The following is a 27,747-nucleotide window of genomic DNA, read 5'->3' on the forward strand; positions in this document are numbered from 1 at the left end:
AGTCTCCAGAAGTAAAAAATAAAACGGATGAGGGCATATTCCATTCATTCAATTGATTTTTAACCATCAGTGTATTCATGGATGCCAACCAGATTACTTTTTCTCCGTATTCCCCAAGGTGTCTACAGCATTGTGACGTAGTTTTACGCATTTATGTTGAAGAATACCCGTAAATGGCTACATTGCGCAACTGGTCACCTGATGGCTCCCAGAGTGATTCTCGCGTAAAATACAGAGGTAGCCATTATTCCAATCGGTCCTACTGAAAAACCAATTGTCCCGGTGGATATATTATCGAATAGATATTTGAAAAACACCTTGAGGATTGATTATAAACAACGTTTGCCATGTTTCTGTCGATATTATGGAGCTAATTTTGAATCTTTTTCTGCGTTTTCGTGACTGCAATTTCCGGGCGATTTCTCAGCCAAACGTGAAGAACAAACGGAGCTATTTCGCCTACAAAAATAATATTTTGTGAAAAAAGGAACATTGGCTATCTAACTGGGAGTCTTGTGAGTGAAAACATCCGAAGCTCATCAAAGGTAAACTATTTAATTTGATTGCTTTTCTGATTTCCGTGACCAAGTTACCTGCTGCTAGCTGGACAAAATGCTATGCTAGGCTAACGATAAACTTACACAAATGCTTGTCTAGCTTTGGCTATAAAGCATATTTTGAAAATCTGAGATGACAGGGTGATTAACAAAAGGCTAAGCTGTGTCTCAATATATTTAACTTGTGATTTTCATGAATAGGAATATTTTCTAGGAATATTTATGTCCGTTGCGTTATGCTAATTAGTGTCAGTCGATGATTATGCTCCCGCATGCGGGATGGGGAGTCACTAGAGGTTTTAACAAACCTCCAGACAAGCATCAATGCCATACAACTCTCCTTCCGTGGCCTCCAATTGCTCGTAAATGGTATTAAAACTAAATGCATGCTCTTCAACCGATCGCTGCCCGCACATGCCCGCCCGACTAGCATCACTACTCTGGACGGTTCTGACTTAGAATATGCGGACAACTATAAATATCTAGGTATCTGGATAGACTGTAAACTCTCCTTCCAGACTCACATTAAGCATCTCCAATCCAAAATTAAATCTAGAATCGGCTTAAAGCATCCTTCACTCATGCTACCAAACACACCCTCGTAAAACTGACTATGCTACCGATCCTCGACTTCGGCGATGTCATTTACAAAATAGGCTCCAACACTCTACTCAGCAAATTGGATGTAGTCACAGTGCCATCCGTTTTGTCAACAAAGCCCCATATACTACCCAACACTGCGACCTGTATGCTCTCGTTGGCTGGCCCTCACTTCATATTCGTTGATAAAGCCCTGCCTTATCTCAGCTCACTGGTCACCATAGCAACACCCACCCTTAGCATGCGCTCCAGCAGGTATATTTCACTGGTCATCCCCAAAGCCAACTCCTCCTTTGGCAGTCTTTCCTTCAAGTTCTCTGCTGCCAATGACTGGAACGAATTGCAAAAATCGCTGAAGCTGGAGACTTATATCTCCCTCGCTAATTTTAAGCATCAGCTGTCAGAGCAGCTTACCGATCACTGCACCTGTACACAGCCCATCTGTAAATAGCCCACACAACTATCTCATCCCCATATTGTTATTTATTTTAGCTCTTTTACACCCCAGTATCTCTACTTGCACATCATCATCTGCACATCTATTACTCCAGTGTTAATGCTAAATTGTAATTATTTCGCCACTATGGCCTATTTATTGCCTTACCCCCCTAATCTTACTACATTTGCACACACTGTGTGTCACGCCCTGACCATAAGAGAGCTGTTTATTCTCTGTTGGTTGGGGCGTGATAGTGACTAGGGTGATTAATGGTTTATGTTAGCCTGGTATGGTTCCCAATCAAAGACAGCTGTTTATAGTTGTCTCTGATTGGGGATCATATTTAGGCAGCCATTTCCTCATTGTGCTTTGTGGGATCATGTCTACAGATAGTTGCCTGTGTGCACACCAGTAGCGTCACGTTTCGTTTCTGCTTTCTTGTTTCTGTGCTTTGAGTTTTCTCTTCCTAAATAAAAGGATGGAAACATACCACGCTGCATTTTGGTCCACTCCTTATAATGATCGTGACACTGTGTATAGATTTTTCTATTGTGTTATTGACTCTACGTTTGTTTATTCCATGTGTAACTATGTGTTGTTATTTTTGTCACACTGCTTTGCTTTATCTTGGTTGCAGTTGTAAATGAGAACTTGTTCTCAACTGGCCTACCTGGTTAAATAAAGGTGAAATAAAAAAATACGCCATTGACAGAAACTTGAAATGTTGTGTCATTGTCCTCCGGTAACTAGCTAGCCAACTAGCTCAAATTGGCCCTTTCCTAAATTAGCCATGTATGTAGATGGATTTGGACTTGTGGTTTTACTTAATTCTCCGCACTGGACAATGACTATAACAGCGATTTTGACACAAGCATTAATTCATACATTGTTGTGCCCCTGGCCTGAAAGGATGGAAGTTCAATATGCAGCTAAATGTAGAAGGACAATGTTAACTACCTAACTTTGCCCATGAATGGAAGTTAGGCTAGCGAGTAAGTATTCTAGTCAGGTACCCTGTGACAACAAAAAATAAAAGCGTGTACTGTATGACAGAGTGATAGACCGTTTCATCAACATGAAAGAGAGGAGGATGCCACTGGCGTTTCTGTACAAGCAGGGTGAGACAACATGTTTTTCTACTTGCATGAACGCGCACACACACATAAATCAGAACCTGATTACATGACCTCGACCCATTTGAGATGGTTTGGGATGAGTTGGACCACAGAGTGAAGGAAAAGCAGCCAGCATATGTGGGAACTCCTTCAAGACTGTTGGAAAAGCATTCCATGTGATGCTGATTGAGAGAATGCCAAGAGTTGCAAAGCGGTCATCAAGGCAAAGGGAAATATATTTGGATATTAACGTTTTTGGTTATTGGTTATGACATGTGTTATTTCATAGTTTTGATGTCTACACTATTATTCTAAATAGTAAAAATAAAAACTTGAATGAACAGGTGTGTCCAAACTTTTGACGGGTACTGTAGGTTGTTGTATTATTGCTCCCCCCCCACCAGTGATTTTACCCACGGTTTTATCAGACTCCAAGTACTTTTAAATTGTCTCAATGATAAAGTCAGTGAACACAGGGGTCCTGCCAGAGAGGAGGACTTAGGTGCTCAATACACTTAATAAGCCATGGCTCAGAGCCAATAAGGAGAGGGCTCAATCCTCTATCCTCAGTCCACTGTCTAATCTGCATAGGAACAGTCCCTCATAATGCCAACTGAGGTGTGGGCCTACCTACTTTAATACTTCCAATGAAGGTTCAAGACAGTTTTACAGCACCTTCCGAAAGTATTCATACCACTTACTTCTCAACAGCATGTATTTAAAATAGGTTAAATGGAGTTTTTGTCACTGGCCTACACAGAATACCCATACATTTAAAGTGGAATTATGTTTTCACATTTTTTAAAACAAATTAATTACAAATGAAAAGCTGAAATGTATTGAGTCAAGTATTCAACCTCTTTGTTATGGCAACCCTAAATAAGTTCAGGAGTAACAATTTGCTTAACAAGTCACATACTAAGTTGAATGGACTCACTCTGCAATGATAGTGTTTAACATGATTTTGAATTACTACCTCATCTCTGTACCCCATACACAGATAATTGTCTCTCAGTCGAGCAGTGAATATCAAACCCAGACTCAACCACAAAGACTAGTAAATGAGACAATTCTGTATTTAATTTTCAATACATTTTGCAAAAATAAAATCAAAACATGTTTTCACTTTGTAATTATGGGGTATTGTGTGAAGATGGGTGAGATTTTTTACATTTTTATAAATGTTATATTCTGGCTGTAACACAACAAAATGTGGAATAAGTCAAGGGGTATGAATACTTTCCGAAGGCACTGTACAGTATGTGTCCTGTTGCAGCAATGAGTACAACTTTATGACATGCCATGGTAACCCTTAACATTTTCTTTAAAATTCAGTGACATTTTCACAAGTTTTCACAAGTCAGACACATGGTTTTCGAAATCACATGACTCAGACATGGCTCACATCAACACCATCATCTCAGAAACATCCCACAAACACTAGACGCACTCCAATTTGCATACCGCCCCAACAGATCCACAAATGACGTAAACACTCTATTGCACTCCACACCGCCCTTTCCCACCTAGACAAAAGGAACACCTATGTGAGAATGCTGTTCAATGACTACAGCTCAGCATTCAACACCATAGTGCCCTCAAAGCTCATCACTAAGCTAAGGACACTGGAACTAAACACCTCCCTCTGCAACTGGATCCTGGACTTCCTGACGTGCCACCCCCAGGTGGTAAGGGTAGGTAACAAAACATCCACCACGCTGGATCCTCAACACAGGGGCCCCTCAGGGGTGCGTGCTTAGTCCACTCCTGTAATCCCTGTTCCCCCATGATTGCATGGCCAGGCACGACTCCAACACCATCATTAATCATTCATCATTTGTCGACGACACAACGGTGGTGAGCCTGATCACCGTCAACGATGAGACAGCCTATTGGGAGGAGGTCAGAGACCTTGCAGTGTGGTGCCAGGACAACAACCTCTCCCTCAATGTGATCAAAACAAAGGATATGATTGTGGACTACAGGAAAAGGAGGAAATAGCATTCATCCATTCTCTTAGACAGGGCTGTAGTGGAGCAGGTCGAGAGCTTCAGTTATTTGGTGTCCATATCACCAACAAACTATCATATTCCAAACACACCAAGACAGTTGTGAAGAGGGCATGACAATGCCTATTCTCCTATTCTGGCACCACCCGGCCAGGTCTCTGACCTCCTCCCTATAGGCTGTCTCGTCGTTGTCGGTGATCATGCCTACCACTGTTGTCTGGTCTGATGAAACCAAGATTGAACTCTTTGGCTTGAATGCCAAGCGTCATGTCTGCAAGAAACCTGGCACCACCGTCTCTACGGTGAAGCATGCTGATGGCAGCATAATGCTGTGGGAATGTTTTTCAGTTGCAGGGACTGGGAGAAACTTGTAATGATTGAGGGAAAGATGAACAGAACCTAGTACAGAGAGATCCTTGATGAAAATCTGCTGCAGAGCGCTCAGACTGGGGCGAAGATCCACATTCCAACAGGACAACGACCCTAAGCACACAGCCTAGACAACGCAGGAGTGGCTTCGGGACAAGTCTCTGAATGTGCTTGAGTGGCCCAGCCAGAGCCTGGACTTGAACCTGATTGAACATCTATGGAAATACCTGAAAATAGCTGTGCAGTAACACTCCTCATCCAACCTGACAGAGCTTGAGGATCTGCAGAGAAGAATGAGAGAAAATCCCCAATACAGGTGTGCCAAGCTTGTAGTGTCATACCCAAGGAGACTTGAGGCTGTAATCACTGCCAAATGTGTTTAGCAAAGTACTGAGGAAAGGGTTTGAATGCTTATGTTTGTTTTTTTTAACCTTTATTTAACTAGGCAAGTCAGTTAAGAACAAATTCTTATTTTCAATGACGGCCTAGGAACAGTGGGTTAACTGCCTGTTCAGGGGCAGAACGACAGATTTGTACCTTATCAGCTCGGGGATTTGAACTTGGAACCTTCCGGTTACTAGTCCAACACACTAACCACTAGGCTACCCTGCCGCCCCATGTAAATGTGATATTTATTTATTTTTTAAAATATATTTACATTTAGCAAAAATTGCTTCATTATAGGGTATTGTGTTTAGAGTGATGAGAGGAAAAAACAATTTATTACATTTTAGAATAAGGCTGTAATGTAACAAAATTAGGATAAAGTCAAGGGTTCTGATTACTTTCTGAATGCACTATATATCTCAAATCAATACACTCTTCCATTGTTTTTCTCTATGAGACATAAACCGGTGAGCAAAAAGTTACATTATCAAAGCAATTTTGGGCTCCAACTTTAGTTCTGGCTCAGTCAAAGTGATTTGTATTGCAGTGCTGCCTGGTGTGTTTCATTGCTGAGAAGTCGAAAATGTAAACTGCCTTTCGTTTGTGGTTTTCTAGTGACACTAATTCCCCCCTGGTAGTGGGGGTCTGTATCGGAATACAGTTTGGTTTTGTGCCGTCACATTTCATTTCAGCGAGGTATAATGACTTAGTGATACTGGAGGTATAATGACTTAGTGATACTGGAGGTATAATGACTTAGTGATACTGGAGGTATAATGACTTAGTGATACTGGAGGTATAATGACTTAGTGATACTGGAGGTATAATGACTTAGTGATACTGGAGGTATAATGACTTAGTGATACTGGAGGTATAATGACTTAGTGATACTGGAGGTATAATGACTTAGTGATACTGGAGGTATAATGACTTAGTGATACTGGAGGTATAATGACTTAGTGATACTGGAGGTATAATGACTTAGTGATACTGGAGGTCATGGTAAGTTAGTGGCAGTGTGCTCAAACAGATTACAGGATCAATTTTATTGGGTTTTCCTAAATTGAACTCAATTTTGATTTGATTCATTACCAAACAGACATACATTTCCAATCTGCCCAACTCTAAAACTCCGGCATCTACCACACCTGATTGAAGCTGATGGTGAGGAAAGGTTAACTATGAGTAAAAAAAAAGAAAGAATTCGCCACACATAACATTTCAGTCAGGTCATTTAGGTTCAAGCCAGTGGACTTTTTGTGTCCAACTAGTTTAGAGTCTGACAGAGCTACCTACTATACCAGAAGCACAATGAGTCTGGAACAATGTGTTTTATAGTATCTTAGATTGAACTGTTCCGAGGATGTCTGCTTGTGTATGTATGTATTGCTCATCATCACCTCATCAGTCACCTGGAGACAGGGGCAGGGCGGGACAGGGGCAGGGATATCTTCATCTTTATTCATGCCACTACTTTCTGCACATTTGCTTATGCATTTCTATTTGCATTTCTGCCATCAATTATTCATGTAATTAGGTCCTGTCCATTTGGAAGTAATGGTACTTGAGTGTGAGCATGAATGCGTGTCTGTTGGTCGCTGCCTGTTTTCTCCCAGCACCCATTAGAGAGATGGATGTCCTTGACCTAGGCCTCACCAAACAGGTGAGGGCCCCCTCCAGACCGCCCCTATCCTGGTAATTACCGGACTACCCTGCCTGAATACGGGAAGGGCCAGGAGTGGTGCTGGGACAATTTACATAAATCTGCATGTGTCACCTGCAGAGCCAGCAACCTCTGACACCCAGGCTGAGTCACAGTGTCTCGCTAGCATCACTGCACCGCCTACCTGCACAGCTCTCTCTGCACAGCTCTCTCTGCACAGCTCTATGCAGCTCACAGGAGCTCTGTCTGCTCTGCAGTGTCTACTACAGCCCATCTGACTGCTTCCCTGTCCTTGCTGTATGCAGGCTTATGGCCCAGCATACGTTCCAGATCTTTTTATCTTCTTATTAACACTAGTTCAGTAATATTTCATCTCATCCAACAGGTCTAGAAGATCCTGTAGATGAGAGAAACCTGTGTCTCACAGCCTCTCTTCATCGGGAAGACACTTTTGAGTTTGTGGGTGTGTGTCTCGGGGGAAGGTGAGTGGTTAAGTAGACTATCTACACGTGTTGAAGTGTGTGTGTGTGTGTGTGTGTGTGTGTGTGTGTGTGTGTGTGTGTGTGTGAGGGAATGTATGTGAGTTCACCCCCATGGTGTGTTGTGTTTCTGCTGACAGGAGCATTTTCAAGGTAATGGAAGCACACTGTTGTCCCAGAGCAGTGCACTAAAGCAGAGCTCTGTCTCACCGTGCCCGGATTGCTGGGCCTCAAGATGACAAAAATGCTTCTCCGAAACAAACACAATGAAATAAATAGATTGAAAGAGAACTTGGGCGAAGAGTTGTCATTTTACGGTAGAGGATATAAAATATGTTATTTTCCACTTAAAAAGCAGCACTCCCTCAGCAGTGCCACTTCAGAAGTTGGTTCTATAGTCAAATGCCAATATAAACCATGGCCTTTCAGTCATGAATGAAATGTCAAGCTATGACTTCATGTAATATACATACACAACACACTAAAGAGACTAATTCAACCTTAATGACTCATTCTCACTATTGTAGTCTTGTCATGCTGCTGTGAAGAAACGCTTCACACGCCAGCTTCTGTGTAACCTGTTGACATCCCTGTCACTCTCCGAGGAGCTAGACGACAAGCCAGCAGCCATACCTCCCTGAGGAACAGGAAGCTAGTCAGCAGAAATTACTGGAAATCCCAGAGGAGCAGGAGACGAGTTGCAGACATTACTACAGATCCCAGAGGAGCGGCAGACCACTGAATTGTGGCAGTTACGAGACGGTGGCTGTTGGAGTGAGGGATAGAGGGACGGAACTGCTGTCTCCATGGCAATGACCTTGGTCATGAACTCACTGACTCTCCTCTCAAATCCATCTTTATGGGTTTGATTGTAAATCCACTGAGATTTTAATTTGACCAGTCTGTAAAATAACTCTAGCGGTACTGACTGGGGAGGATCACAATGCTAGTTCAACCTGAACACATTTCTAATGGTACTGCAACAGTTAACATATCAATCAGGTTGTGTCCCTGTGATGTGGTTTCTTCCCTCAAAAGCAGAGTGTTTCTCAGTTAAAGCCACCACAACCCACGGAAGCCTGTGGGTGAGGATCACTTAGCAACCTTTTGTAAACATCACACAATCAAGAAGAATAATTCATAAGCCCGGCAACATTTGGTTGTTGTTGTGTCTGGAAGCCATTGCTTTTATTTCCTGTTTTTAATATGAATTTGCATGAATTATGCTGAATGTTTGGAACATAACAGCCAGCCCACACAGAATCACCTCTTCTACAACCCTAGGGAAAACTGCCTGACACTAGGAGTTAGACAATGAGCAACTGTTGAGCTACAGTTTGCATGAAAATCTGTGCGCGCGTAAGTGTGAGTAATTGCGTGCGTGCATGTGTGTCCATGAGTGTGACAGAGAAGGAAAGATAGATCTCAATAATCACTTTGTCCAACTTCTTTTTTTTTTTTTTTTCACCCCTGCTTACATGTACAGTATATACAGTATTGACCTCCATACTCCAGTATCCCTACACATTAAAATTATGGTACTGGTATAGAGCTCCATTTATATACATTTTAAAACGTTACATTATTTCTTCTTACCTTGATAATGAAAACTGCATTGTTGGGAAAGATCTTGCAAGTAAGCATTCCACTGTACTGTTTTACACTTGTTGTATCCTACACACACGTCTCTGTCTGTCTCTCTGTCTGTCTCTGTCACCCATTCCACTGTACTGTTTTACACTTGTTGTATCCTACACACACGTCTCTGTCTGTCTTTCTGTCTGTCTCTGTCACCCATTCCACTGTACTGTTTTACACTTGTTGTATCCTACACACGTCTCTGTCTGTCTCTGTCACCCATTCCACTGTACTGTTTTACACTTGTTGTATCCTACACACACGTCTCTGTCTGTCTCTCTGTCTGTCTCTGTCACCCATTCCACTGTACTGTTTTACACTTGTTGTATCCTACACACACGTCTCTGTCTGTCTCTGTCACCCATTCCACTGTACTGTTTTACACTTGTTGTATCCTACACACACGTCTCTGTCTGTCTCTCTGTCTGTCTCTGTCACCCATTCCACTGTACTGTTTTACACTTGTTGTATCCTACACACACGTCTCTGTCTGTCTCTCTGTCTGTCTCTGTCACCCATTCCACTGTACAGTTTTACACTTGTTGTATCCTACACACACGTCTCTGTCTGTCTCTGTCACCCATTCCACTGTACAGTTTTACACTTGTTGTATCCTACACACACGTCTCTGTCTGTCTCTGTCACCCATTCCACTGTACAGTTTTACACTTGTTGTATCCTACACACACGTCTCTGTCTGTCTCTGTCACCCATTCCACTGTACTGTTTTACACTTGTTGTATCCTACACACACGTCTCTGTCTGTCTCTGTCACCCATTCCACTGTACAGTTTTACACTTGTTGTATCCTACACACACGTCTCTGTCTGTCTCTGTCACCCATTCCACTGTACTGTTTTACACTTGTTTTACACTCTCTGTCTGTCTCTGTCACCCATTCCACTGTACTGTTTTACACTTGTTGTATTCTACACACACGTCTCTGTCTGTCTCTCTGTCTGTCTCTGTCACCCATTCCACTGTACAGTTTTACACTTGTTGTATCCTACACACACGTCTCTGTCTGTCTCTGTCACCCATTCCACTGTACTGTTTTACACTTGTTGTATCCTACACACACGTCTCTGTCTGTCTCTCTGTCTGTCACCCATTCCACTGTACAGTTTTACACTTGTTGTATCCTACACACACGTCTCTGTCTGTCTCTGTCACCCATTCCACTGTACTGTTTTACACTTGTTGTATCCTACACACACGTCTCTGTCTGTCTCTCTGTCTGTCTCTGTCACCCATTCCACTGTACTGTTTTACACTTGTTGTATCCTACACACACGTCTCTGTCTGTCTCTGTCACCCATTCCACTGTACTGTTTTACACTTGTTGTATCCTACACACACACGTCTCTGTCTGTCTCTGTCACCCATTCCACTGTACTGTTTTACACTTGTTGTATCCTACACACACGTCTCTGTCTGTCTCTGTCACCCATTCCACTGTACTGTTTTACACTTGTTGTATCCTACACACACGTCTCTGTCTGTCTCTCTGTCTGTCTCTGTCACCCATTCCACTGTACTGTTTTACACTTGTTGTATCCTACACACACGTCTCTGTCTGTCTCTCTGTCTGTCTCTGTCACCCATTCCACTGTACTGTTTTACACTTGTTGTATCCTACACACACGTCTCTGTCTGTCTCTGTCACCCATTCCACTGTACTGTTTTACACTTGTTGTATCCTACACACACGTCTCTGTCTGTCTCTCTGTCTGTCTCTGTCACCCATTCCACTGTACTGTTTTACACTTGTTGTATCCTACACACACGTGACAAACAACCTTTTTTTGGTTTTTGTTTCTTTTATTTGATTGAGGACATTTGTATCTGAAGTTATGTGCACCTGCATGACATCCCCTAAACTTCCCCTTGTCAGGAAGGTATCAGGTCTCACACTCACCTTGTGTGAGAGGATGGTCCTTCTGGAAACCTCCGTTGTACTCCACCTGGTACTCCTTCACCTGGAAGCCAGGCACACATCCCTCCTCCCCCTCCTTCTGGGCTCCAATATGGACAACCTGAGAGACAACAAAGAAGAAGAAAAACCAAGACTTAGTCAACAAGTTAAAGCTCAGGAAAACAGCTGCGTCTTCTCTGATGCACTTCTTTAATGACAATTAGAATATCATTAGCCGACTGCTTCATCCTACTCATCCTCATAAAAGCTCTTTCCAAGAAATGCTTTATTCATCATTTTTAAAGAACCGCCACACAAAGGTAGACTGGGTCAAAGCATGTTTTATGGTGTGGAAAAACATAATATCTTAGAATTTTGGGGAAATGCACTAAAGCCCAATGCAGCCATTTATATAGAGTTGAAGTCGGAATTTTACATACACTTAGGTTGGAATCATTAAAACTCATTTATCAACCATTCCACAAATTTCTTGTTAACAAACTATAGTTTTGGCAAGTCGGTTAGGACATCTACTTTGTGCGTGACACAAGTAATTTTTCCAACAATTGTTTACAGACAGATTATTTCACTTATCATTCACTGTATCACAATTCCAGTGGGTCAGACGTTTACATACAATAAGTTGACTGTGCCTTTAAACAGCTTGGAAAATTTCAGAAACTTATGTCATGGCTTTAGAAGTTTCTGATAGGCTAATTGACATCATTTGAGTCAATTGCAGGTGTACCTGTGGATGTATTTCAAGGTCTAACTTCAAACTCAGTGCCTCTTTGCTTGACAAAATGGGAAAATCAAAAGAAATCAGTAAAGACCTCAGAAAAAAATATATAAAACCTTCACAAATCTGGTTCATCCTTGGGAGCACAAACAATGTGTACAAACAATAGTATGCAAGTATAACCACCATGGGACCACGCAGCCGTCATACCGCTCAGGAAGGAGAAGCGTTCTGTCTCCTAGAGATGAAGTACTTTGGTGCGAAAAGTGCAAATCAATCCCAGAACTACAGCAAAGGACCTTGTGAAGTTTCTGGAGGAAGCAGGTACAAAAGTATCTATATCCACAGTAAAACAAGTCTTATATCGACATAACCTGAAAGGCCACTCAGCAAGGAAGAAGTCACTGCTCCAAAACCGCCATAAAAAATCCAGACCACAACTTGCAACTGCACATGGGGACAAAGATCGTACTTTTTGGAGAAACATCCTCTGGTCTGATGAAACAAAAATATAACTTTTTGGCCATAATGACCGTCGTTATGTTTGGTGGAAAAACGGGGAGGCTTGCAAGTCGAAGAACACCATCCCAACCATGAAGCACGGGGGTGGCAGCATCATGTTCTGGGTGTTCTTTGATGCAGGAGGGACTGGTGCACTTCACAAAATAGATGGCATCATGAGGGAAGAAAATTATGTGGATATATTGAAGCAACATCTCAAGACATCAGTCAGGAAGTTGAAGCTTGGTCGCAAATGGGTCTTCCAAATGGACACTGACCCCAAGCACACTTCCAAAGTTGTGGCAAAACGGCTTAAGGACAACAAAGTCAAGGCATTGGAGTGGCCATCCAAAAGCCCTGACCTCAACCTTATAGAACATTTGTGGGCAGAACTGAAAAAGCGTGTGCGAACAAGGAGGCCTACAAACCTGACTCAGTTACACCAGCTCTGTCAGGAGGAATGGGGCAAAATTCACCCAACTTATTGTGGGAAGCTTGTGGAAGGCAACCCAAAACGTTTGACCCAAGTTAAACCATTTAAAGGCAATGCTACCAAATACTAATTGAGTGTATGTAAACTTCTGACCCACTGGGAATGTGATGAAAGAAATAAAAGCTGAAATAAATAATTCTCTCTACTATTATTCTGACATTTCACATTCTTAAAATAAAGTGGTGATCCTAACTGACCTAAGACAGGGAATTTTTACTAGGATTAAATGTCAGGAATTGTGAAAACTGAGTTTAAATGTATTTGGCTAAGGTGTAAACTTCCGACTTCAACTGTATGAATGCAACAAGTGTAATTAGAAGGTCCTGTGTAGATTTTATTTTCAACCAGCAACTATCAGGAAATAACACTTTTTTCACACTTTCACAGTGTTTTATCAGCTGTTGTGCAGTATGATACAAAACACAAGACAAACCAAAATGCATTTCCTTTCTGCAGAGAGCTGTTCAGATCAGTTTTTGTCCTCACAGAACATAGCCTCACTCTTAAGGTAATTACAGACTATCAGCATGGTTTTATGTGCTTTGGCAGAGAGCAGAGTGGGAACTGCTAAGAGGGAGCACAGACAGGACAGTTGTGTATTAGTATACAGTATCTGTCTGAGAGAGGCCACAACAGGGACAGACGGCCAGACAGGATGGGTGGTAGTGGAAAGCAGTGGAGGGAGGCTCTAGGGGGTGTCAGAAGGCTTGGCAGTAGCCTGCCAGTCCTGGCCCACCTACAAGTCCATCCACCTGTCACTCCCAGTCCCCTCGCCTGCCATTATCACTCTTTCACCCCACATTCTCTCATCCATCCATCAATCACCTGCTCAAAGGAGAGAGGGAGCAAGCATTCTCACCTTCTGTGACTTATCTAAGACACATGCATCATTTAAAAAGGTGTCACTGTATCTCATCACTGTTCAGACGAGAGGTCATACAGGGGTCATGTAATATTATCACTGCACACACCCATGCAGTGACATGGTGTCATTCAAATGATTCTATTCACATTTTTTCGTGCGGCAGACATGACAACCGTCCCAGCAAGTCTATGATGCGGTAGATCTGTTCTACAGTATGTGCGCTATTTCTGTGCTTCCCGTTTTTAAGTTTCATTTTTTGAGTCTTTTACTTTCGATATTGTACACCAACTTCAAACAGCTAAAAATACAATATTTTTGGTTATGAAAAACATATTTCACATTGGTTTAGATGGTACAATGACTCTCTACACAATGACTGCTTGTTTTGTCACAAACTAAAATTAGGCAGACTATCAGAATTTAAACAATCAGGAATTGTCGGAGTGATTTCTGCGTAGTGTATCTTTATTTGTGTTTCATCTAGAAATAAATGTTTCACATGGCAATACATGTGCATAAAGCAAATGTATTTCACAATGCAATGCTCATATTACTTACTCACATTACTTTTTTTATATCATGAAACTGCTTTACTAAAATTGCATTGGCCAGGTCAGTACTCTAATACCTTAATGTATAGTTATGGGGGCAAAAATCGATACAGTTACGTATCGGGGTATTACCTTTGACGGTATATCGTATCGTTTTGAAAATATCGCAATATGATTTTTGTATTAGTTACCTGTACCTGCACCTACCTCCAGTATTTTTCCTTCATACGATAGCTTGTTCTCCATCTTCTTTTTAACTCCATAGGGAGCCAGTTTTTACCACTCTTATTTCCATGACTGATGAAAACTTGTTTTCTCATGGTTCTCTCTTGTCCCACTGCAGCAGACATGCAGTGCATTTGGAAATTATTCAGACCCCTTGACTTTTTCCACATTTTGTTAGGTTATAGCACTATTCTAAAATGGATTACATTTTTTTTAAAATCCTCATCAATCTACACCAATAACCCGTAATGACAAAGTGAAAATAGTTTGTTTTTTTGTGAAAATATATACAAAATAATAAACTGAAATACCTTACTGACATAAGTATTCAGATCCTGCTAATGAGCGTCAAAATCGAGCTCAGGTCCATCCTGTTTCCATTGACCATCCTTGAGATGTTTCTACAACTTGATTGGAGTCCACCTGTGGTAAATTCAATTGATTTACCACAATTGAAGTTTGTAACCACCAAGACTCTTCCTAGAGCTGGCCGCCCGGCCAAACTGAGCAATCGGGGGAGAAGGGCTTTTATCAGTGAGGTGACCAAGAACCCAATGGTCACTCTGTAAGAGTTCCAGAGTTCCTCTGTGGAGATGGGAGAACCGGCTGGAAGGACAACCAGCTCTTCAGCACTCCACCAATCAGGCCTTTATGGTAGAGTGGCCAGACAGAAGCCACTCCTCAGTAAAAGGCAGCCCGCTTGGAGTGCCAAAAGGCACCTAAAGGACTCAAGATTCTCTGGTCTGATGATACCAAGATTGAACTCTTTGGTCTGAATGCCAAGCATCACCTCTGTTGGAAACCTGGCATCATCCCATCACGCTGCAGGGACGTTTTTCAGCGGCAAAGACTGGGAGACTAGTCAGGATCGAGGGAAAGATGAACTGAGCAAACAGAGAGATCCTTGATGAAAGCCTACTTGAGAGCACTCAGGACCTCAGACTAGGGCGTAGGTTTACCTTCCAAGCCTCTGAATGTACTTGAGTGGCCCAGCCAGAGCCCGGACTTGAAACACAATCAAACATCTCTGTAGAGACCAGAAAAAAGCTGTGCAGCGACGCTCCCCATCCAATCTGACAGCTCTTGAGAGGATCTGCAGAGAAGAATTGGAGAAACTCCCCAAATACAGGTGTGATAAGCTTGTAGCATCATACCCAAGAATACTCAAGGCTGTAATCGCTGCCAAAGGTGCTTTAACAAAGTACTGAGTAAAGGGTCTGAATACTTATGTAAATGTATATTTTTATATTAATTGTTTTATACATTTGCACAAAAACAAAAAAGAAACAGTTTTTGCTTTGTCATTATGGGCTATTGTGTGTAAATTGATGAGCAAAAAAAGTATTTAATCAATTTTAGAATAAGGCTGTAAAGTAAAGATAGAAGGGGTCTAAATACTTTCCAAATGCACACTGTATTTGTCTGTTTTCGCTGCATAACATTTCAGGATGAGAAGAAGTGACTGCTAAATGCTAACTCCCATTTGTTTAAACTGATTAACATAGCTAGAGTACAGAAATCAGTGGTGGTAGTCAAAGTCAATTGCACAGGGCGGAGTCGAGACCCAGGGTCTCGAGCTTGATGATGAGTTTGGAGGGTACTATGGTGTTAAATGCTGAGCTGTAGTCAATGAACAGCATTCTCACGTAGGTATTGCTCTTGTCCAGGTGGGTTAGGGCAGTGTGCAGTGTGGTTGCGATTGCGTCGTCTGTGGACCTATTGGGGCGGTAAGCAAATTGGAGTGGGTCTAGGGTGTCAGATAGGGTGGAGGTGATATGGTCCTTGACTAGTCTCTCAAAGCACTTCATGATGACGGAAGTGAGTGCTACGGGGCAGTATTCGTTTAGCTCAGTTACCTTAGCTTTCTTGGGAACAGGAACAATGGTGGCCCTCTTGAAGCATGTGGGAACAGCAGACTGGGATAAGGATTGATTAAATATGTCCGTAAACACACTAGCCAGCTGGTCTGCGCATGCTCTGAGGACGCGGCTGGGAATACCGGAACAGCGTTGAACAGACCTGAGCACGGGAGCTTCGTGTTTTAGTTTCTGTCTATAGGCTGTAAGGAACAAAATGGAGTCGTGGTCAGCTTTTCCGAAAGGAGGGCGGGGGAGGGCCTTATATGCGTTGCAGAAGTTAGAATAACAATTTTTGTTATTCTAACTGGTTTTGCCAGCCCTGGTTGCACAATCGATATGCTGATAGAATTTAGGGAGTCTTGTTGTCAGATTAGCCTTGTTAAAATCCCCAGCTACAAGGAATGCAGCCCCAGGATATGTGATTTCCAGTTTACATAGAGTCAAATGAAGTTCGTTCAGGGCCATCGATGTGTCTGCTTGGGGGGGAATATATGCGGCTGTGATTATAATCGAAGTGAATTCTCTTGGTAGATAATGCGGTCGACATTTGATTGTGAGGAATTCCAAGTCAGGTGAACAGAAGGACTTGAGTTCCTGTATGTTGTTATGATCACACCATGTCTCATTAATCATAAGGCATACCCCCCCGCCCTTCTTCTTACCAGAAAGATGCTTGTTTCTGTCGGCACGATGCGTGAAGAAACCAGCTGGCTGTACCGACTCCGATAGCGTGTCTCGAGTGAGCCATGTTTCCGTGAAGCAAAGAACGTTACAGTCTCTTATGTTTCTCTGGAATGCTACCCTTGCTCGGATTTCATCTACCTTGTTGTCAAGAGACTGGACATTGGTGAGTAGTATGCTCGGGAGTGGTGCGCGATGTGCCCGTCTCTGGAGCCTGACCAGAAGACCGCTTCGTCTGCCCCTTTTACGGCATCGTTGTTTTGGTTCGCCGGCTGGGATCCGATCCATTGTCCTGGGTGGTTGGCAAAACAGAGGATCCACTTCGGGAAAGTCGTATTCCTGATCGTAATGACGGTGAGTTGACGTTGCTCTTATATGAAATAGTTCCTCCCGACTGTATGTAATAAAACCTAAGATTACCTGGGGTACCAATGTAAGAAATAACACGTAAAAAAAAACTAAATACTGCATGGTTTCCTAGGAACGCGAAGCGTGGCGGACATCTCTTTTTTTGTGTCGTTGATGATTGTGAATGCATTATCCACGTGTGGTTGTATTGTGTTTTAAATAGTCAAATCTATGTCTATCTATCTATCTGCCATTGGCCCTTTCCCCCACGCATTTCCATGTCAATACAATTGTTTTGGTCGAGCCCAATTTACCTCTTTCCCGCATCTATGGAAGTGATCGCGTCTCAATAGCAAGCAGCCATAGTCTGAGTCGATATTCATGTATAATAAGGTATTCCCTTTGAACAAGCCCAAAAAATTGTGGAAAACAAACATTCTTTCCCATTTACCCTCAGTGTAAAATAACCAACTTCATTGTTGTTTTTTTGTTATTCAGAAATAACAAAACATGCCGAAAAGCTGCTGTGTTGTTCAATGTACATGTAACCAGGTCAAGAATCCCGACCTACGGATTACAATGCTCCCACGTAGGATAATAGAGCCTGCGAGAAGAGCCCTGTGGCTTCAGGCTATTTGGCGTGGGAAATGTGGGGACCCGGTGTCCAAGTAGGCTACATGTACCTATGTGAGTGGAGAACATTTCCTCACAGGTAAGACATTAAACTTGTTTAGTATAGTCTGTTTGTAACACCACTCACTACTTGTAGCTGTATAGTCTGCTTATTTGTGTTGTTGTCACTCATGTGGCTGCTCGCACCATCATGAAAATGGGCATGAGGGAAGCCTTACAATATTACGTTTTTGGAAGCAGTTAAAACACTCTGCAGAAGGCAATGCTAAAAAGTCATCTTTAGACATATTGCACTTTGCTTAAATGTAGTTTTGTAATTGACTAAAACAAGCAGAAAACAAGAAAATTGACTTTGCTGTGAGTCAATGGGGTAATCCAGCGAAAACAGACAAATATATAAAAATTGGACTTTGGTAAACGCATTGTGGACCTGTTAAGGCATCAGCATGCTTCAGTTTGGTTGGCGGCCAGCCAACCAAATTTGTCACATGCATCGTAAACAACAGGTGTAGACTAACAATAAGCATTTCACTGTTATTCTACACCTGTTGTTTACAAAGCATGTGACACATACAACTTTATTTTATTCGAAGACGGTCGCTTGAAAAACTACAAAAAGGGGGGAAAGAGGTAACATTACCCCGGGACAGTAGAGGTCGATGAGCTGGGAATAGCCATCTACGGCATAACAAGGAAGTGATGACACAGCCAAACAAGGAAAAAACATGTGGAAAAATAAAATAGTGCACACAGCGACACTTGCGAGAAAATGGAGGTTGTGCAAATTGCCCAGGATCTACTAGATTTGATATACCTAGTAACACATACAATAGGCGAGATACGGAGACAAATAATATTGTCAGTGCGACCACTCCACAGAGAAAGAACAATGGATGGGGTGTATGCAATGCTGGTCCAACAAATCCGCGTTCCCCAATTGATGTTATTGAAAGACTGTCGTGACGCTTCGGGTTCTTACCTTTGGAAATTCACAGCAGGCTGTAGCGAGCAGCTACAGAATTGATTAATCTACGGTGTGCAGTATTGTATCGGAGGTCTTGCAAAGCCCTTTGGCTTGCCCTGAAGTATGACTTTGTAGCCTTTCCTACAGGGGATCATTCAAAGGTGTCCATCTCAATGAACCTGGCCGTACCTACAACTACCGCCACTCTCGTTGTCGAAGAGTCATAGAGAATGGATTCAGCATCATGGCTGCAAACATTTGGATTCTTGGTCGTCCAATCACGTGTACCCCTGAAAAGGCTTAGGACATTGTGAAGGCATGTGTGGCCCTCCACAACTACCCCTCCTCCACAGATGAAGTTCATCAGCCAAAAGCAAGATTACGTACCTCCCTTCTGGAAAATACCAGCCTGGAGAGTGGAGGAGGGTTGGGTCAGGGGACAACAATCTCCAAGAGCCAGGGAGACTCTCTCGTGCCAGAGCGACACAGCTTACAAGGGAAAACAGGAAACAAGCTCATGGACTTCTTCCTTTCCCCCCCCCCTGGATGTGTGCCATGGCAGGAAGACATGGTTAGGAGTGGAAAACTCAACCCAAGGCCAGCAAATCATGCAGAATATGACTTTGTTTTGACTGCTCACACACACACACCCCTTAATGGATGCACACAGACTCACATGTATTTATGTGTGCACTGTGAACAAAGTACTTTGTACTAAAATGTAGAGTTTTAATATTGTTAATTAAATGAAACCTGATTCTATGATGTCTACAGTAATTCAGATTAGATTGAACTACACCACACAATAGAAGAAAACCTATAAAGTATGTGGCACACAGCTCTTTACATTGTCAGCACTTGATATTCAAATAGAATGCATTGAAACACCTTGTATTTAGATGACGGAATTCCAGTTTTTGCAGCATACAAAAATATACCTTTATTTTTGCTTCTGGGCTCTGTAAGCAAAACCACAATACAAAAGTGTCTGCTGAGAACAGACATGTGAACAACAAAAGTGTCTATGGAATAAAATTAAAGTGTCAGAGCGTAGATACAAATATTTATGAACAATATAAATATTTATGAACCATAGTACAACAGTCTCTGCTAAGAACAGACATGTAAACAACAAAAATGTCTATGGAATAAAATGTAAGTGTCAGTGTAGATACAAATATTTATGTACAATATTAATATTTTGGAACAAATCTTGAGATCGGTCTTCAATCATTTGCATTGCCTTTGTGATGTGATAAGGGCTGTCTACATCTCTTTTCTCCCTCCTCCTCACACCCCTGCTACTACTGCTGCTGCTCTGTGTTATTGGTGAAGAGCAAGCCAGTGTAGTAGGTCTTGGAGGTGGGCCCAGGATAGAGCTTCCCAGGTCCTGTATGGAGAACTGTTTCCAATTCTGCACTGCAGCTCAGTGTGGGAGATGGGCTCGAGGCCAATTACCAGTCAGTACTGGGGGCAGAGGATGTGCTGGGGGCCGGTGTACAGGCAGTGCTGGGGCACAGAGAACAAAAACGGGTGCTGTTTCCATTCGCTGGTGTTTGTGCCTTGAAAAATAAAAAAGTAGAGGACTGTATAGTACACATCCAAACCATCGCAAACTATCAATGAACATCATATCAAACATCATTAACCGAGACTACAATAGACTATAATGTTGCAAATGTTTGAGCAGAGTTGAGTAGGCTTGACCTACTGCAGCTACTCAACTCTGCTTAAACATTTGCAACTTTTTAGCTAGCTGGACCTTGCTACCAAACTTTGACTTCGGTGTTAAGAATGTGGGAAGCTTATGATATTGTTTCTTGAACAAAATTATGTTTGATCAAAAAGTTGCAAAGCTCTCTAGTTTAATTTGCCGGCTTGCTTTCTCTGCACAAGTATGCTTCTAGGTTAGCTAGCCACTAGCCAGCCATGTAGATAGCGCTAGCTGGCTATCTATTGTTAGAAAACATGGCTACTCGACTAATATACAACCAAATACCTAATCCTCTGGTGAATACGGTAAATTACTTTCAGTCATCCCATGCTTCACGTGCCGAACAAGCTAGGGAAGCCGGCATCTCCACTGTGGCCCTGGGTTCTTTAATTTGCCTTGACGAATTTGTCTCAAACCCTACCCCACTTTTTCAACAAAGTGGTTGAGCCCGACCCTAGCGTCACCTCAATGTCCCTCCATGAATTGGTCTTTACATGCTGGTCTTTATATAATGCATGGATAGAATTGTAGAGGTGAAGGTACTTTTGGGTTTTGGGCTGAATCGAGTAGAAGAAGAAACTTGCGTCACCCCTACAGTTGACCAATCACCGACGAAGGGCCGTGTCCCACCACCCGCCAACCCCTCTTTTTACGCTACTGCTACTCTCTGTTCATCATATACAGATAGTCACTTTAACCATACCTACATGTACATACTACCTGAATAAGCCTGACTAACAGGTGTCTGTATATAGCCTTGCTACTCTTATTTTCAAATGTCTTTTTACTGTTGTTTTATTTCTTTACTTACCTACACACACACACATACTTTTTTTTCCTCCGCACTATTGGTTAGAGCCTGTAAGGAAGCATTTCACTGTAAGGTCTACACCTGTTGAATTCGGCGCACGTGACAAATAAACTTTGATTTGATTTGACTTCGGCTACCGAAATTCGCCTCCCCCCAAAAAAAGTGTTTCACGAACAGCCGAAGAAACCCTTGTCGAACACCAAAACAAACAAACATTTCACAAAATGTAGTCAGAATATCTGCACAAACTGTTCTGAACTGTTTCAGATGGGAAGCATGTGGCTTTACAATAAATCAATCATGAGGGATTTGACAAATATCCACTTTGTTAGATCAGATTTGTTGTATTTGCACCAATCCGGCGTCCTTCTTCTATCCCCCATGATCTGCGTTCCAATGACCTCTTTACCACATCTATGAGTTTACCAGTCAAATGGCCAGGGTTAGAGCTTCCAAGCCTGTTCTATTGATTCTATTTCTATGGCGTTTGGTACGATTCCATTGATGCCATTCCAGTCGTTACAACGAGCCTGCCCTCCTATAGCTCCCTATAGCTCCTCCCACCAGCTTCTGCTGACCCAGAGGTTGTTCCCCAGGTGCATGAACAATGAAGACATTTATAGTGATGTCGATGAGAACCTATGGCCAAATGCTCAAGACTGCCTGCTAAACATTATGTTTCTTTCATATTTTTCCCCATTTGATTACAGTACACCTATGTTGTAATTATATCTGAACAATACGTTTATTTTTTGCATCAATGATTGCAAAAGATGTAGTGCAAGTGTATTATCTAATGTGAAAACTGTCATTTACAGTACTATAGCATATTACATTCAAAGGGCAGTTTTTAAACATGTATCTTGCACTTTTTGCTATTGGATTAACTGGTTGTTAAATTGGAAAAGGGAGAAGATATCACTGTTGTGTTTTGGTGATTAAACCAATGTTCTTATGGTATTTCACAATAACCTTATATTTTGGATCAATGGTTGTGTAGTGAAAGATGTCTTCAAAGAAAATGAATGCACGATAAAAGGTTTTGAATATGAGTGTTACCAGTTTGGAGTTGTGTACTAAGAGTTTAGAAAATTCACAACATACTTCTTCTCATAATGGGCATATTATTGGTATTGATTATGTATTTGTATTGTCACATACATCAGATAGGAGCAGTGACATTGTTTTACAGGGTCAGTCATAGTAGTACAACACCCCTGGAGCAAAGTAGGGTTAAGTACCTTGCTCAAGGGCACATCGACAGATTTTTCACCTTGTTAGCTCGGGTATTCAAACCACCTACCTTTCAGTTACTGGCCCAACGCTCTAATCACTAGGCTACCTGTCGCAGTAGCCTACATAACCTATTGTGCAACAGAAAAGAAATCATCCCATTTTAAATGTCATTTATAACAAGAGAGGAAAATGTCTTTTAGAATCAATAGCCCCTTCAGAGACATCTTTATCCACTACTCCAGTCGCTGGGTCCTCTCTGTTGTTATTGAACCAAAAGTTCAATGCAATTAAGACATTTCTCAAAACTGTAATGGCCGGCCGGCCGGGTGGAGGAGAGAGAGAGAGAGAGAGAGAGAGAGAGAGAGAGAGAGAGAGAGAGAGAGAGAGAGAGAGAGAGAGATTGCTCAAGGTAGCCAGCCATGTGGAGAAACAGATAGATGCTTTGTCTCTCTCATCATCAGGTCAGGGATATGGATGTGATAATTATGGGATAGGATGCCGTTTGTTGATGACATAAAGGAGATTCATGAAAATAAATTAGCCTGATAATCATGTAAAAGGGAGGAGATATGCTAATCCAGGAGCTGAGGATCCCAGAGGTCATCATTATGCTGTCTTCTGATACCACAGGGTGGCTAGGAGAATGTGCAGTAATGGCACAGCAGTAGGGATGTAACGATACCAATATTTTTTCCATGGAAAAAAAGTAAACACGAAGCAGAACAAACTCTTTGGTCCTTTAAAAACCTGCTGTATGTCAAATATTGTGTGATATAGCTTGGAAAATAAACAAATGTGACTAGATGACAACATAATGATGTTTGTTTGCAACATTAGGGAGATTTTCCTAAAGAAGTTAAATCCGCTTTGTGTTTTGTTTCCTTGCCAAGATACTAATGAGCATCGCAAGACTGGTATCGTCCCCGCCTTACACAGCTAAGGGAATATGCACAGGACATCCTGCAGAACACTTAGGCTGATGTCTGATTGTACTGTATGTCTGATATTGATGGTTGGTAACAAATCCTTATTAGAGGTGGGGGTCAATCATAAACACTTATAGTAGTTTTGGTCTGGTTTTCAACCATTAGCTAACCATTTAGCAGGACAGTAATATGGAGATGAGGTGTACAGTACAGTATGTTGGGGATGATATGGGTTTGGCAGGTCCTCCGGTACAGAGCCCATTAGATGTAATGTCTCTGCTAAGTATTCACTATACCTCAGGGACAAGTGCTTTCCTCCTGGTGTCAAACTGTTAATTCAATTCTATCTGGGGGGCCACTGTCAGAATAGATACAATCTTTGTTAGTCATGAACTCAATCACATTTATGGGACAGCCGAGCCTGACGAGGGCCTGGCGACATGCAGAACCTATACTGTCACTTTAGAATGTCACTGCCGCTCAACCTCGGCAGGGGATAAACAATATCAAAGCAATTTATAGTGAAATAAGACAACATACAGTAAGAACATCTCGAACAGCAGGAGGGCAACAACATTAGGAGGCTGGAAGACAGTCAGTGGCCATATTGTCTCGTCTGAGCATTACGAGACGGCGCCATTTTAAAGGACGCTCCAGTGAAAGACGGGAAGAATGGTCATATCGTCACTACACATCTGCCTGCTGCAGTGGAGAACTACCTGCCCCCCCTGCTCTCTCTGTGTTCAATTAGTATTCAAATATGAAAGCTAAATAAAAACTGTAGAGTATTTTATGACAGGGTGACCATGCTGAGAGGAATGTATTGGAACGTGTGTGCGTGTTTGAATGCACTATTTGTGCATCCTAGAGTGTCTGGGCAAGTGGGAGTGGGTGGATTTGGAAGTACTGTGGGCTTAGGGAATGGGATGAAAGAGTAATACATGTAAAATATGCATGAACATAAGAGTGGGCAGGCAAATGTGAAATAGGAGTTTGACAGATCTCGAGAGTGTATGTGCAGCCATATGTGTGTAAATCTCTGTGTCTGTGTGTGTTTGAAGTGAGATGGAAGAAAGCGGGACACATCGTTATTTTGCAGGCCTTCCTTCATGTGGAGGTGTCATGCTGCAAGTGTGGAGCTCACATTCTGTCTGTGGAAACCACCTGCTGTCTGCCTTAGCCTAGCGGATAATCACTAGGCTTGTGCGGTATACCGTATATTATGTTACCGTATACAGGGGGATTTCCAAATAGCCACGGCATGTTTTTTTTTGTTGCAATACCATAATACAGTTGAAACTATTTCTTAATTTTTTATTCATAAATTTGAATATTTGTAGCTACTTAAAACATTTTTTTTTTTTTAAACCTGCAGTCAACTTTGTGCAACACGTTAGGAGATAAAGCAGATTGCATTCTTCATTTCACCTGACACATCATTTTTTATCATAGAGCTTACCGGTAGTCCCCAGTTACATGGTGTTTGTTTACAAGCACAAAACGAGGAGAGACCGGGCCTTGTGAGCAGCAAGCACCAGGGGATCTAGTTACAGTATGAAATTCACAACTATATGTTTGCCAGCTAGACATCTTATAACTATTAAGTGAACTGTCTAAAATGTTCTAAACGCTCGGCAGTTGGATTGCTAATTTAGTAGCTAGTTATCGAAGTGGTTATCTTCCTGCAAAAACAAGATTCTCATGATAACAGCAGAGAATCCCCTCCTGGATCAAGAGCCTTGCTGTCTAATATTTGTTGTGTGTGTGCAGCAAAGTGTGAGTAGCATTTTTTTAGTTTAAAAATAGCATCCCTTGTGTACAGTGCCGGTATTACCGAATATCCTGGAATGGCACAAGGTCAGTATGAAGGTATGCAGGATTCACACAGACAGTGGCAAGTCAAATTCATGGCCTTTAAAGTACTTTAAAGTACTTTTAAGTACTTTTTCAAGCACTAATGTTTATTTTGAAGACCTTTCAATTTGCATTAGTTCCTATTATGCAATTGTTTCTAGTCGCCAACACATGGCAGGATATTGCCACAAAAAAAATACTTATAAGTTCTACTCAATAATAAGTGTTTCAACAACTTATTTGCTACATACATGAGTGGTAAGTCAGGACTGATGATGTTGACTGATTTTCTTATTTGAATTGTAACTCAGTAAAATCTTTGAAATTGTTTCATGTTGCGTTTATATTTTTGTTCAGTGTACCTAATAGTCTTCATATTTAAATTGTCTTTATATTTCACCAAATTTGAGGTCCCACAGGCTGTCCCAACACATAATGACTTAAAAGTGAAATTTGACAGTGTAAAAGGCCCTTAATTGACTCTAAAATTGTATATTCTATACCCATTTTTAAATATTTTTTTATTTAACGAGGCAAGTCAGTTAAGAACAAATTCGTATTTACAAAGACGGCCTACCAAAAGGCAAAAGGCCTCCTGCAGGGACGGGGGCTGAGATTTAAAAATACAAATAAATTCAATAAAAATATAGGACAAAACACATCACACCAAGAGAGACACCACAACACTACATAAAGAGAGACACCACAACATCACACCAAGAGAGACACCACAACACTACATAAAGAGAGACACCACAACATCACACCAAGAGAGACACCACAACACTACATAAAGAGAGACACCACAACATCACACCAAGAGAGACACCACAACACTACATAAAGAGAGACACCACAACATCACACCAAGAGAGACACCACAACACTACATAAAGAGAGACACCACAACATCACACCAAGAGAGACACCACAACACTACATAAAGAGAGACCTGCTGTAAGACAACAACATCGCATGTCAGCAACACATGACAAAACAGCATGGTAGTAACACAACATGACAACAACATGGTAGTAACACAACATGACAACAACATGGTAGTAACACAACATGACAACAACATGGTAGTAACACAACATGACAACAACATGGTAGCAACACAACATGACAACAACATGGTAGCAACACAACATGACAACAACATGGTAGTAACACAACATGACAACAACATGGTAGTAACACAACATGACAACAACATGGTAGTAACACAACATGGCAGCAGCACAACATGACAACACAGCATGGTAGTAACACAACATGACAACAACATAGTAGCAACACAACATGGCAGCAGCACAACGTGACTACACAGCATGGTAGTAACACAACGTGACAACACAGCATGGTAGTAACACAACGTGACAACAACATGGTAGCAACACAACATGGCAGCAGCACAACGTGACAACACAGCATGGTAGTAACACAACGTGACAACACAGCATGGTAGTAACACAACATGGCAGCAGCACAACATGACAACACAGCATGGTAGTAACACAACGTGACAACACAGCATGGTAGTAACACAACATGACAACAACATGGTAGCAACACAACATGGCAGCAACACAACATGACAACACAGCATGGTAGTAACACAACATGACAACAACATGGTAGCAACACAACATGGCAGCAGCACAACATGACAACACAGCATGGTAGTAACACAACCTGACAACAGCATGGTAGCAACACAACATGGCAGCAGCACAACATGGTAGCAGCACAAAACAGGGTACAAACATTATTCGGCACAGACAACAGCACAAAGGGCAAGAATTGTTTAGTTATTTTGTTTAACCAGTATTTAACTAGGCAAGACAGTTAAGAACAAATTCTTATTTACCATAACGGCCTACCAAAAGGCAAAAAGCCTCCTGCGGGGACGGGGATAATATATATAGGACAAAACACACATCACGACAAGAGAGACAACACAACACTAGATAAAGAGAAATCTAAGACAACAACATAGCAAGGCAGCAACACCTGACAACACAGCACAAAGGTAGAGACAACAATATATCACGCAAAGCAGCCACCATTTTAAGAGAAACAAGTTAAGAATGTTTTTGATAAGATTAAAGATTCTCTCAGGGGACCCTATTTACATGTTAGGGGACCCCACATGGGTCCCCGACCCCAAGTT

General features: G+C 41.9%; 1 protein-coding gene across 2 annotated transcripts in view; it reads right to left on the reverse strand.

The window, feature by feature from the left end:
- The window catches only part of cdh13 (cadherin 13, H-cadherin (heart)), a 527,392-nt gene that overhangs the window by 378,168 nt on the left and 121,477 nt on the right, over window positions 1-27,747 (reverse strand). For both annotated transcript variants that reach the window (XM_042301487.1, XM_042301486.1), the window contains exon 2: window positions 11,175-11,292. In XM_042301487.1, the coding sequence (XP_042157421.1) occupies window positions 11,175-11,292 (118 nt within the window). The remainder of the gene's footprint in view (window positions 1-11,174; window positions 11,293-27,747) is intronic.

This window comes from Oncorhynchus tshawytscha, linkage group LG19 (assembly GCF_018296145.1).
Source record: "Oncorhynchus tshawytscha isolate Ot180627B linkage group LG19, Otsh_v2.0, whole genome shotgun sequence".
In the NCBI taxonomy this organism is placed as follows: Eukaryota; Metazoa; Chordata; class Actinopteri; order Salmoniformes; family Salmonidae; genus Oncorhynchus; species Oncorhynchus tshawytscha.